Below are 13,861 nucleotides of genomic sequence, written 5' to 3' on the forward strand. Positions count from 1 at the left end.
TATTTTTAAAAGTCTATGCCACCTCAAGGCTGCTTTATAAGAAATCAAGATCCCTAAAATGAGCCTGAATTAGGGTTGTCAACTAATCACAGTTAACTCACACGATTAACTCAAAAAAATTAATCGTAATAAAAAATTAATTGTGATTAATCACAGTTTTAATTGCATTGTTAAACAATGGAATACCAATTGAAATGTATTAAATATTTTGGATGTTTTTCTACATTTTCAAATATATTTATCTCAATTACAACCCAGAATACAAAGTGTACAGTGCTCACTTTACATTATTATTTTTCTTACAAATATTTTTCACTGTAAAAATTATAAACAAAAGAAACCGTATTTTTCAATTCAACTGATACAAGTACTGAAGTGCAATCTCTTTGTCGTGAAAGTGTAACTTACAAATGTAGATTTTTTTTGTTACATAGCTGCACTCAAAAACAAAACAATGTAAAACTTCAGAGCCTACAAGTCCACTCAGTTCTACTTCTTGTTCAGCCTATTGCTAAGACAAACAAGTTTGTTTACATTTACAGGAGATAATGCTGCCCTCTTCCTATTTACAATGTCACCTGAAAGTGAGAATGGAACTTTTGTAGCTGGCATTGCAAAGTATTTAGGTGTCATATATGCTAAATGTTCATATGCCCCTTCATGCTTCGGCCACCATTCCAGAGGACATGCTTCCATGGTGATGACACTCCTTAAAAAAATAATGCGTTAATTAAATTTGTGACTGAACTCCTTGGGGGAGAACTGTATGTCTTTGTATAAGTTGTATTTGTATAAGTAGGGGCATAGCGAGCAGATCGAGGGACGTGATCGTTCCCCTCTATTCGACATTGGTGAGGCCTCATCTGGAGTACTGTGTCCAGTTTTGGGCCCCACACTTCAAGAAGGATGTGGATAAATTGGAGAGAGTCCAGCGAAGGGCAACAAAAATGATTAGGGGACTGGAACACATGAGTTATGAGGAGAGGCTGAGGGAGCTGGGATTGTTTAGCCTGCAGAAGAGAAGAATGAGGGGGGATTTGATAGCTGCTTTCAACTACCTGAAAGGGGGTTCCAAAGAGGATGGATCTAGACTGTTCTCAATGGTAGCAGATGACAGAACGAGGAGTAATGGTCTCAAGTTGCAGTGGGGGAGGTTTAGATTGGATATTAGGAAAAACTTTTTCACTAAGAGGGTGGTGAAACACTGGAATGCGTTACCTAGGGAGGTGGTAGAATCTCCTTCCTTAGAGGTTTTTAAGGTCAGGCTTGACAAAGCCCTGGCTGGGATGATTTAACTGGGAATTGGTCCTGCTTTGAGCAGGGGGTTGGACTAGATGACCTTCTGGGGTCCCTTCCAACCCTGATATTCTATGATTCTATGATTCTATGATTCTATGTCCCCTGCTCTGTTTTACCTGCATTCTGCCATATATTTCATGTTCTAGAAGTCTCGGATGATGGCCCAGCACATGTTGTTCATTTTAAGAACATTTTCACTGAAGATCTGACAAAATGCAAAGAGGGTGCCAATGTGAGATTTCTAAAGATAGCTACAGCACTCGACCCAAGGTTTAAGAATCTGAAGTGCCTTTCAAAATCTGAGAGGGACGAGGTGCAGAGCATGCTTTCAGAAGTCTTAAAAGAACAACACTCCAATGCGGAAACTACAGAACCCAAACCACCAAAAAAGAAAATCAGTCTTCTGCTGGTGGCATCTGACTCAGATAATGAAAATGAACATGCGTCGGTCCACGCTGCTTTGGATTGTTATCGAGCAGAACCCGTCACCAGCATGGATGCATGTCCCTTGGAATGGTGGTTGAATCATGAGGGGACACATGAATCTTTGTTAGTCTCTAAGGTGCCACAAGTACTCCTTTTCTTTTTATGAATCTTTAGCACATCTGGCACGTAAATATCTTGCAATGCCGGCTACAACACTGCCATGCCAACACCTGTTCTCACTTTCATGTGACATTGTAAACAAGAAGCGGGTAGTATTATCTCCTGCAAATGTAAACAAACTTGTTTGTCTGAGTGATTGGCTGAACAAGAAGTAGGACTGAGTGGACTTGCAAGCTCTAAAAGTTTACATTGTTTTATTTTTGAATGCAGTTATTTTTGTACATAATTCTACATTTGTAAATTCAACTTTCATGATAAAGAGATTGCATTACAGTACTTTTATTAGGTGAATTGAAAAATACTATTTCTTTTGGGGGTTTTTATAAATCAAAAATAAATATAAAGTGAGCACTGTACACTTCGTATTCTGTGTTGTAATTGAAATCAATATATTTGAAAATGTAGAAAACATCCAAAAATAAATGGTATTCTATTATTGTTTAACAGTGTGATTAATTGTGATTAATTTTTTTAATTGCTTGACAGCCCTAGCCTGAACCAAAGCCCCAGGTAAGAACACTCACGAAATCAAAGAAGATCAGCTCCAGATCCAAACTTTGCAGATGCTCACTCTGTAACTCAGAACACTGGAGAAAATTCAGATGTGGAATTGACATTTCATCTTCAGTCAATGGAAGCAGTAGCAGGCTCCTGAACTTCACAGCTTGGACCTAATTACAATGTATTCTCAGCCTGTTAGAAGATTCCTAATTTAATTACATTCCTTTGCAGCTTCTCCATTACACTCAAGGTTTAGCATACAACAGGAGTTGTAAAAAGAGTATAGTGTAATTGATAACAGATGAGATTAAAAATGTCATCCTTAAAGACAAAACAAAAGCAAACTAACACATTTATGCATTACAAAAGAATTGAACGTTTGTAGCCTAACATCACTCTGTGAAGTATTAATAACCCTGTTACTTGTCAGGCCCCTTGCCAGTGCCTCCTCCGGGCAGGAAGGTGCCTGCAGGTGCCCAGTCTCAGTTTCCCCCCTTCTCCAGGTCACTGCAAATACTCCTCAAACACTATCCTGGGCAGAGGATCCCTCGTTATGGGATAATTCATTATTACCTGGCTCAAGGATTTAAACTCAAGTGCCATACTGTAACTCAAACCACCTCATGCTCTGTCACCTTTTTCACTCTTGACTTTCTTCAGGCTCTAGTCTTCCTTGAAACAATGGAATAGCAATGTCCACCCACCCTGGGCTTAATAAAATCTCATGTCCCTCTTGGATTCTTTCCCAGCTTCCTGCCCTTTGCCCAGGATAGTTGCCGCAGGGGCACTCCCCTGGGTCTTTCTCTTGTTCCAGAGTCTCCTTCTCCCACGACCCAGGCATCCTGACTTGTAGCCAGTATCTCTTTTCTAGGGTGCAGCGAAAGCCCCATGTTTGTTCTCTCAATCACTTTCCTGATTTGTCCATGTTCCTTCCAATATAGCCCAACTGGGAGTCAGCGGACCAGTCACAGATGCACTGGCCTCTTCCTTCATAAGGGGGCAGTGCCACCTTGTGACAATCCCCATTTTACAAATGGAGAAACTGAGGCACAGAGAGTTTAAATGAATTGCCCAGTGATCATGTGGCAGAGCTGAGAATAAAATCCAGCAATCTGACTCCTAGGACCAAATTCTCAGCTGATGTAAATGGCTGCAATTTATTTACACGAGCTGAGGATCTGGAACCTAGTCTTCTGTTCTTACTATCTCATACAAGGTGTTGCATTTATAAAGGACTGATCCTGCAAAGTGCTGACCACCTCCTGGGTGGTGTGGAGGGTGGGGGTACCACAATTCCCATGGGAATTCCAGGCCCTTTTCTCCACTCAGGAGGTTCTCCACACTTTGTAGGATTGAGCCATAGCTTGTAAAGTACTTTGGGGTCCTTTGCGATGAAAAGCGTCTACATAACTGTAATGTAAGATGTTATCATCTTTGTGAATACATTACCTTCAGTTCATTATCACGTAGAGATTTAATAAAAGGGTGACTACTCCATTCTTAACCTTAATCTAAAATGAAGAAAGGCAATCCACCTGATTCCCTTTTAAAGCTGCCAATTTGCTCTGAGCAATTACTCCTGTGGAAAGTCCCTTTGTGTTCTTTTTGTAGTCCATGTAGATTCCTCCACTGGGCAGGAGAGTGAGATAATTATTCTACAGCGTCAGATCCATCAATCAAGCTGATGTCTGTTACCCCAAGTTTTACAAGAATTACCCTAATGGCTTTTTCCTGACATCTTAATTTGGAGGTGAGCCATATCATTGTGATTATAGCCTACTCTTATCCCACTGCCAAGTGGCCTTAGTGAGGTCATTAGAGCTAGGAGTACTGAAACCTGGTCTACACTGTGAAGTTAGGTCAATGTAAGTCACCTTGTGTCAACCTAGTTGTGCGTGTGTCTACACTCAAATTTGTCTCTCGCTGCTGTAAACACACCATTACAGCGATGCAGTAACAACACCTCACTGCACAGCATTGAAGCCACGGTTGAGGTAATAGTGCAGAGCTGCGAAGGCTCCATGTTTCTGTCAGAGAGGATGAACAGCGCCACATGGGATTGTGGGATTTTAAAAAAGGTGTGAAAACTATGGAATGGAAAAGGGTGCACGACGGGAACTTGACCCCTTGCTCCCAGTCACCCCTGCACAGCTCTTTTCTGCCACCTATACATTGCTTTTTGGGACATTTTGGCAATGTTGTGGGTGATGGCAGGTTGTACACTGGGTTACCTCCCCAGGGTGTACTCCACTATGCATCACCACACGCACTCCGAGGGAGTACATATAGCACCGATGCAAGGAGCCAAGTATGCACGAGTGATCTACTAATTGCAGCAGATGTCAGAACTATTCTTTGAGTGTATTGTGTGACAATATAATGATCTTGAAACATCAGCCTGATGCTTTGATGGTGCTCTTTGACACAGTCATTTTAAGGATGGAGTCTGGTACAACCCAATCTTAGAAATATTTAAAAAGCATCTTATCTAAATGGCATGAGGCTCTCATCAGGGTCAATTTTTGCTTAAATGAAAAGTGATGTCATTGTGAATTTAACTGAAAAGTATTCCCATACAATACCTCTGAGTTGTTATTAGGTCATATTGTAAGACATATATTAAAGTACAGGTAAAGTACTGTTAGAAATTTGATGAAGAGTTAGAAAACAAAATGCAGATTAAATAGTAAATTTTTACTGTGGTGAAAGATTAACAGTGGAGTGCCTGAAGGATCTGTGTACTACAACGTGGTGTTTATTAATGAAATGGAAAAGAGGGAGAGCAATAAGGTGACTACCTTTGCAGATAACACAATAATTTAGCCCAGATGAAACTAGAGAAGACTGAAGAATTTCAGAAGGATCTAACAAATGTAGGCAGACAGACATTATGATAGCAGATGAAATTTACTGTTGTCAAATGCAAGATAATGAACTTTGGAAGGAATAAGTTAACTGCCCTTAACCATTGCTGAGTTCTAAATTAATTGTAACCAGTCAGGAAAAATACTTAGTCATTGTTGTGGCAGCTCAGTGAAAATCTCTGCTTAATGCACAGCAGCAGTCGAAAAGGTAAATCATGTTAGGACATATAAGGAAGTGGATAGAAAATAATAGGAATTCTATTTTGGGAGGTTTATTAATTTCATTTGGGATGGGTTATTTTTAGCAATTTTGAGTTTTATGTAGATGTCCAAAAACTAGTTGTTTGGGGGCTTTCTATTTGTAATACAGTGTAATGAGTAATCTCTTTGTAATATTCCTTAGTGCACATAAGCATAACACTGTTTCAAACAGCACTATGTTAAAGCACACTAAGGAACTGTTAGTGCACACCATCTAGGTCTACACAGATCAATTAATTTGTAACGCGTTAGTGCACTTCAGAAATCACACTCCCGCAATCTACACTACTGCTCCATGTAGATGAGACAAATAGTTAAATACAAATAACCATTTCCAGTGTTTTCCTGGTGTTTATTGGTTAAACACTTCTTTCTTAGTTACTTTCTTTAAATCAAGAGTGCTATGGTTTCATTCGTAGATAAACCAAAGTTATGACCACAGCTAGAATACTGTATTCAGTCCTGGTCATCTTATCTAAAAAAAAAAATACTGCAGAAATAAATGTGTCCAGAGATGGTAATTTAGATGATTAGATGAGAACTTTTAAATTGAAAAGATTAGGACTGTGGTTTAGAAATGTATAAAAGGAAACATGAGAGAGACAAGATAAATTATGGTATAGAGAAGGTAAATTGTGTGTTCCTATTTACCCTTTCTCCTGATATAGGAAACAAAGGGACATTAAATAAAATTAAAATTAAAAACAAATAAAAGGAAACTCTTCCACTCAATGCATAATTAATCTTAGGAACGCATTTCTACAATACGCATTTGAGGCCAAGAGCTATCCTATGAGGATGTTATTCCATAATTGTCCACTATAGTGTTTCTTGTACCCTTCTTTGAAGCATCTGGAGTGGTACTGGCCACTCTCATCTATGGGATACTGGACTAGCTGGACAAATGGTTCGCCTTGCTATTAGAATTCCAATGTTTCTAAATTCAGTCTTGGATTCCACAGCCCAACATAAAAAGATGCACATTTCACAAAAGAGAATACTTTCCACTCTATAATGTTATGTAATAGGTGTGTTTGTGTCTAAAAATATTCTATATCTGAAAGGGACCATGAAAGATTAGCTGCATGTCAAGATACCTGCCAATGGGTGGTTTTGTTTTAGGTTTGTTGGTTACTGTTTTTTTTAATCCCGGTAGGTAATTGATCATAAACATAACCAGACCTGGGGATCAGATTATAATAATAATTCTTTGCCCCTTTCATATGAGGATCTCAAACCACTGGAACAAGATTAATTAACAATTAGTCTCACAAACGCCCTTATGAATTAGATATTATTAAACTGAGGCACAGAGAAATTGTGCTACTTTCCCAAGGTCACACAGCAAATCAATGGCAGAGCCAGTTATAGCCCTCAGGATTCCACCTGACACCTACTCATCTTCTCTAACCACTAGGTCACCTCCTTTCAAAATACAATTTCTTTCTTATTCCTCCAGAGGATGTTTTTTCCCAGGCGATCATGCAGCTGTCCTTGACTCAGCTCCCATCTCTGTATGTACAAAAAAGTGACATGTGACCAAGATTTTTTCAGATGTGAAAAATCTGTGTTTCTTACAGTGTGCATTTTAAGTAAATAGTGGAGAGCTGAAGTTGGTCTGAATGTGTTGTATGTACACTAGGTTAGAAGCAGTGCTTCTCAGGGACTGGCAATCACTTAAAGCCATATTCTGCCTTGTGTATGCAGACCTGTCCTCTGGAAATCTATTGGAGCCACATGTGCACAGCCAAGGACAGAACATGCCTCTGATGGGGTTTTTGGAATCTTTCTAATAAGAAGCACAGTATAAGTCTGCAAACATTATTGCTAATAATGAACACAGAGCCTGAGCACAAAGCCTATATAAGAACTCCTATTGACCTCAACAGGGTTTGAATCAAGGCTCTATATCCTATGCCTAGTGAGTGCTCTAGCATTAGCACCATCATTGTAATGATTTCACACCTGTTTTCAGGGGTCCAAGAATTAGGTTTTAAATTTCCAAATAATTATTTAAAGCAACAATCAAAGAATGCTTCTTAGCCACCTTGGCTTTGTCATTGGTATATTTGTATACTGACTGGAAGCTGGTGTTCAGTTATAGATTACAAGGTCATGATGATATCAGCCTCTTGGCACAAAATTTTGGCAGAAATGTCGGTTCCCCTTCCAGTTTCAGTATGGAAAACAATACATTAATTTGATATATAATCTTGTTAGAGTTTAATATATTGGTACATTTAAACATGCCATTGTTTTTCCCCAGTTCAGATCATTTTAGTTTTTGCGATATTTATTAATAATTTTCAAATTGACTAGTGATTTTTTGGATGCCTCCGTGTTGGGGGACTCATCTGGAGACGCTTCAGAGGAGTCTGATTTTCAAAAGATGGGCACTCATCACCTTCTGAAAATGAGGTCTCTCTAAGATATCTAAAATTATTAGTCACTTTTGTCACCCACTAATATTAATAATATATTATTATTTTGCCTAATGGCTTTTGAACTATTGACCTTCAACTTATTCCATTGTCTAGTGTCACTTTTATAAGAAAGGAGCTAGGGGAGTTACTGGGTGGCTCAAAGAATTGGTAAAGACTAAGATTTACCAATATTACTTCTAAGATGCTGCACAGAATTTCTCTCAGAACACTAGTGACTAAAATGTGAATGAGTTGGTGGTCTTCGTCCAGTTCCTAGTGAACAAATGTGCACAGAACTCACACAATCCTCCCAACTGGCTCCCTTGCGGCACTCTCAGCAGAAGGATCAGCAACTGAATGGACAGTTGAATAATCTCTCCAGGTCAGCTGACTGCCATGGCGAATATTTGCATTGCTACTCTATCCGTTCTGTGGCTAACTAAGACTTCAGTCTCCTACACCATTCATGAGCCCTTCAAACATTAAGGGGAAAGAAAAATTAAATTAACTAAATAAGGGCAATTTAGAGAGTATTGGTTTAATACTACATGCACTTACTCTACCTCTAAAACTTACCAGGAATCTTGTTTTTCTTTTGCAGCCTAATTTAGGTGGAGTGATGTACGTAGGTTCTCCTGCACCCACTGGCTCTGCTCTACAGAAGTACTTTGTCAATTCACCTTACATCTTCAGTCTACCAACCCTGACTTCTTTTACACCCACCACTTTCTCTAACACTTAACACAGGATCTATGAATAGGAGTGTGTGTACGAGGAGGGTGGGGGAGCTCCTTAATGCTCTGCAGCAAAAATAGTAATATGTGGGTCATTGCTTCAGGGAATGAGGAGACGAGGTTGTTGAGTGACACTATAGAATTTAAATGTTGTTTCCATGTAGACTGATATGTACCAGAAAGTTTGTTTCACTGACTATTATCATTACATTTTTATTGATTATATATTTGGAATGACTGATAATAGGGTGTATATAATATGTAAAACATTATAGAGAGAGTGTATACTATATATAATGTTTTACATATTATTTATATAATCATTCAGTGTTTTAAAGGGGGGGAAACATTTAACTACCAAAGCAAATACCTTTAAAAAATAACCACCTATTTTGGTTGCACAGGGGAAAAAGATGTTTAAAAGTATCTGCAATGTAATATTTCTTATACTGTGATGATTTATTTCCCCCCTTTTACACAGCTATCAAATCCAGTGGAGGCAGCTGATATATGAAAATGGTTAGGCAAAGTTGGCCCACAAAGGTGTCCTCGAGGCCAGCAGTGGGTAATGATCATACTATAATGGAATCAAAACAGGGTAGGCAAAACAGGATAGACTGTGACTGCCCTGGTAAGAAGATTCCATTGGTCAAATCTACTCCCAGGACAGGATTCATGTTAACTAAAGATGAGTTTTAGATGCAAAAGACAGATCCTAACTTGCTTCAGATTTGGGAATGTTAACATGCTGGCTTTTGATTCAGCCAATTACAAGGATAGGAGTCTGCTTTAAAATTTTGGATCCATATATAGATCCAAATGTCCTCAAAATTTGGCATATTTGGATTCAAATTTCATTTCATTTCCATCTCCAGTGAAAACAGGGAGAAACTTACCCAAAACTTCTTCCACAGACATCCATCTCTTGTATACTGTTTTAAAATCTAACCTAAATTTGGGGATATTTTCCCACTGCCTGGATTAGAAAATCACAAATTATGAATATATTAATAACTCCCACCAAAAACAGCCTTCCAGAGCCTTTCTCAGTAGCCTGGTGGCAAGATATTGCCTGACGTAGAGGAGCAGTGTCTGGTTTCCTGTTTACTAGATGGTGGAAAATGAAGGAAGAGTTTGTGAAGTTGGAGGCTGCATCCCCAGGGGAGCAATGCTGACCTACTGGCTCTTTAGATTGTAATGGTTAATCTGTGCAAACTGGACACCATTAAATTAGGCTTGAATAAAGACTGGGAGTGGATGGGTCATTACACAGAGTAAAAACTATTTCCCCATGCTAATTCCCCCACCACACACTGTTACTCACACCTTCTTGTCAACTGCTTGAAATGGGCCATCCTGATTATCACTACAAAAGGTTTTTTTCTCCTGCTGATAATAGCCCACCTAATTAATTGGTTTTGTTACAGCTGGCAACACCCATTTTTTCATGTTTTCTGTGTATATATATCTTCCTACTGTATTTTCCACTGTATGCATCTGATGAAGTGGGTTTTAGCCCATGAAAGTTTATGCCCAAATAAATGTGTTAGTCTCTAAGGTGCCACAAGTACTCCTCATTTTTTAATCAAAGAAGAGAGGTTCACAAGCTGTGAGTTGGGACCCCCCAGAGGTGAGGGGAAAGTCAGCTGAAATTGTCTGGGATAACGTGATGAGTTCCCGGTCCCGTTCTTCCTCTGAAGTCAGATTTTTCTAAGCCACTTGCATCTGGGTCCTCAGATTTTACCTCCCTGAGTCTCACAAGGTGGCCTACTTTGAAGGCCCCAGAGAGGATACCCAGATGAGTCTGGGAGGAGCAGTTGCATGGGTGTAATCCATGCCTGCTTGCTGTGGCACTTTGTTCCCCTCTAGTGGCAGCTAGCCCAGCTATGGATTGATGAGTCTGCTACAGCCTTGGCTATTAGCCATGTGGCTTTTAGCTTATTCAGTAGAGGTTCATGCACTAAGCTTCAGTGGTCCCAGGTTCAATCCTGCCCACAAATTACCTGGGTCTGTTGGCATTATACAAGGCAGATGAAGAAAAGTAGCCCATTGCAGAATGAAGTCTTGGGCCTCAGAACCAAAGAGAATTAAAGAAACCAGTTATCCATTTTTCAAGCATTCATTGGATTTCTACTTGAACCTTCACAGGGATTCTGAGACTTATTTTTCTGTGTGGCCTTGGGCAAGTCATTTTATCCCTCTTTGCCTCTATTTCCCCATCTGTAAAATGGGGATAATGCTACTTACCCACCTCACAGGGAGTAGGGTGTCTTAATTATTTGTTTGTAAAGTATTTTGAATGTCAAAAAGTTCTATATTAATTCTAAAGCCCAGCTCATCCTCTGTTATCTATTCAGGGACAGGACCCAAACAGATCTCCAAGGATGGGGGGGACTCAAGCAGTTCAATAGCACTGTCCATCCCCAGGGACCCTCAGAAGATGCTTTGTAGGACCAGGATCCATGCAGGGGAGAGGAGGGGCTGGTGCGGGCTAGGGGAGGAGTTGGTGGCTCATGACTGTGGTGACACCAGTCATCCCCTGTCTGACCTTACGGAGATTCCTGAAAAGGTAACACAGTCCCCAGGCTGTATATTATATATTCTGTGGAGTTCCTTTCTCCTGATAGAACAATGTAGAGGGATCTCTGTGACTTGATGCTCATGGAAATTTCTTCTCCTGAGCTCAATCCCATGGGTTTTACCTTGGGAGAGAACAATCTATCCGAACATTATCAGAGAGCCACACCTATCCCAGGATTCCCAGTTCCATGTAACCAATGATCTTCATAGGTTCATGGCTCACAACCTATCAGGAAACAGCTATTTCATGCCAATTAACATTTCTTATTATTACCTTTTATAAACATTAAACACTGAGTTTGTCCTTACCATAGTAAACCCTCTTGCCAGATGCTGGGAAATGCTGAGCTGATGTTGAAATCAGTGGGAATTGCAGGTGCTGAGCACCTCTCAGGATCAGACCCTGTACACTGAGGTATTGATGCATGAATGCAATTGGAAAAAAGGACCTAGAGACAGGTTTCCCATAATCATTTTCAAATATGATACCCATTTTTGGGAAACTGGCTTAGCTGCTAATCAAAGAGAACCTGCTCTACTTCCGTAGTGCAGAGTGAGCCACTTGAATGCCTTGTTAATTCCACAAAAGACATCAAGAAAAAGTTTGGTGCCCAGCCTTCAAGTCACATCTGCTTGCGCTGTACTTTTCATTATGCTGTATTCACAGTCTCTGGTTTGTCTGGCCTTTTTTTGGTCTGTCAAATTACTACTGTCTTATGGAAATCAATAAACATAATTTTAAAATCTTTATTGTTCAGTAATTATTATTACAATGTATAAATAATGCCTTGGAAAATGATTTCTAAAAATATATATTATTTCATCTAGAGGGATTTATTTTGTCTTTTCTCATAAAACTTCCTACTTTTTATAATAAAATACATCTGCTTACTTGCAAAGCGCCAGAACCTGGAAACACTTACTACCTGGTGCTGTTCTTACTACAGAGAGTACAGGCTACTGCAAGGGAAAGGAAAGGAGAGTCAAGAAGAGAGTGACAGGACAGACCCAGTTAATCCCTACAAGGTGGCCTCTGGTACCATTTTACAACCATGTTCATTTCTCATGCAAAGCATAGCTAATAACACAGTGAAGTACAGTTTGCAATTGCTGAGTTTCGTTCAGCTCCAGCAGCGACTCTAGGACAGCGCCTCTGTTGGCTACTTAGACTGTAAGCTCTTTGGGGCAGGGACCATCTTTTTCCTCTATGTTTGTGTAGCACCTAGTGCAGTGCCTCCTGGTCCATGGCTAGAGCTTGTAGGTGCTACAGTAAGGCCTGGTCTACACTGGGGGTGAATAACGTAGCTGAAATGATGTACTTAGATCTATTCACCGTGGTGTCTTCACTGCGGTAGGTCGACTGCTGACGCTCCCCTGTCGACTCTACCTGTGCTTCTTGCCCCCTTGGAGTACCAGAGTCGACAGGAAAGCACTGGGGCTCGATTTATCTCGTCTTCACTAGACACGATAAAACAACCCCCTTTGGATCGATCGCTACGGAGGTAAGTGTAGACATGTCCTAAGACATTCTCAAGTGCAGAGTGGGGGAAACTAGCTCATTATTGAGCCTTATTGGGATCCAGGAAGTACTAAAGGATCCCCCCCAGCCTAAGAGGGGGTCCACAGGACCTGGAAAACCAAATAATTATGGGGGACAACTAATGAACAACAGGGACAGGAGTGCGGTCAAAGGGTCAAACGGGAACTGGACAGGGACACCGAGCAGAGAACCCCGGACAGCGCCCACTGCTCCTCGAAGGCGTCAAGGGAGTCAGTGGACGCTGCCCAGAGGAACTCTGCCCGGATACGTGAATGGACGGAGGATCGGAAATAGGCCCCACAGTCACAGGAGACTCCATCGGCCAACCTCCTCACCCTGGTTTTATAGATGGCCACTTTAGCCAGGGCCAGGAGGAGGCTGACCAGGTTTGTTGAGCCTTAGGCACCTTTCCACTGCTGTCTCTTTGCTTGTTTTATGCTGTTTATGGAGGATAGTGCATGGTGGGAGGGAATTGGCCTTGGCTACACCTTTCTGTAAGGCCCACTTCTCTAACAGAAAGCCTGATCCAGTACCCCTTGAAGTTACTGGATAAACTCTGATTAATTACAGTGAGTGGTAGATTGAACCCAGAGTGCACAAAACACATGAGCGACCAGTGTGACGTTACTTCCTCCCCCACAGTGCTCCTGATGACAGCGTCATGGCAGAACCTTTACCCTAATTTCTGCTAGCTAGAATGCAACCTGTCCACATTTTTTCCTGATATGCACAAACATGATATGGACCCAAGGAGGGAAAGAAATTGTTTAGGGTGGGTCCAGCCGTAACTAAGGGTAAAGGGAGGAAACAGAACAGAGAAACATTTAGGCTGAATATCAAGAAAAACATCCTAACATTGAAGTTGAGTAGGCTGTGGAATAATCTCCCAAAGGAAGTGGTGGAAACCTTATCAATGAGTCATTTCAAACCAGAGAGGACAAAGCACTGAGTGTAGGGAACAGTCATGCACTGGAAGGGAATGGCAAGAATGACCTCAGGGGTCGTTTCCATCTCTAATTTCTATCATCCCTACAGTAATCCATACTGCAGTTT

At 40.6% G+C, this 13,861-nt stretch overlaps 1 protein-coding gene across 9 annotated transcripts in view; it reads left to right on the forward strand.

Annotated features, from left to right (window-relative positions):
* LMNTD1 (lamin tail domain containing 1) overlaps positions 1 to 11,982 on the forward strand; it is a 297,086-nt gene extending 285,104 nt beyond the window's left edge. For 7 of the 9 annotated variants that reach the window (XM_084641002.1, XM_084641008.1, XM_084641004.1 and 4 more), the window contains one exon: positions 8,556 to 11,982. In XM_084641002.1, coding sequence (XP_084497128.1) covers positions 8,556 to 8,696 — 141 coding nt within the window. In that variant the 3' untranslated portion in view covers positions 8,697 to 11,982. Of the gene's footprint in view, positions 1 to 1,445; positions 2,051 to 4,017; positions 4,157 to 8,555 lie in introns of those variants that run through there. The other 2 variants (XR_014713292.1, XM_084641006.1) reach the window with 2 other exon arrangements.
* Positions 11,983 to 13,861: the final 1,879 nt, after the last annotated feature.

The sequence above is a fragment of the Lepidochelys olivacea genome (assembly GCF_965140295.1).
Source record: "Lepidochelys olivacea isolate rLepOli2 genome assembly, chromosome: 1".
Lineage (NCBI taxonomy): Eukaryota > Metazoa > Chordata > Testudines > Cheloniidae > Lepidochelys > Lepidochelys olivacea.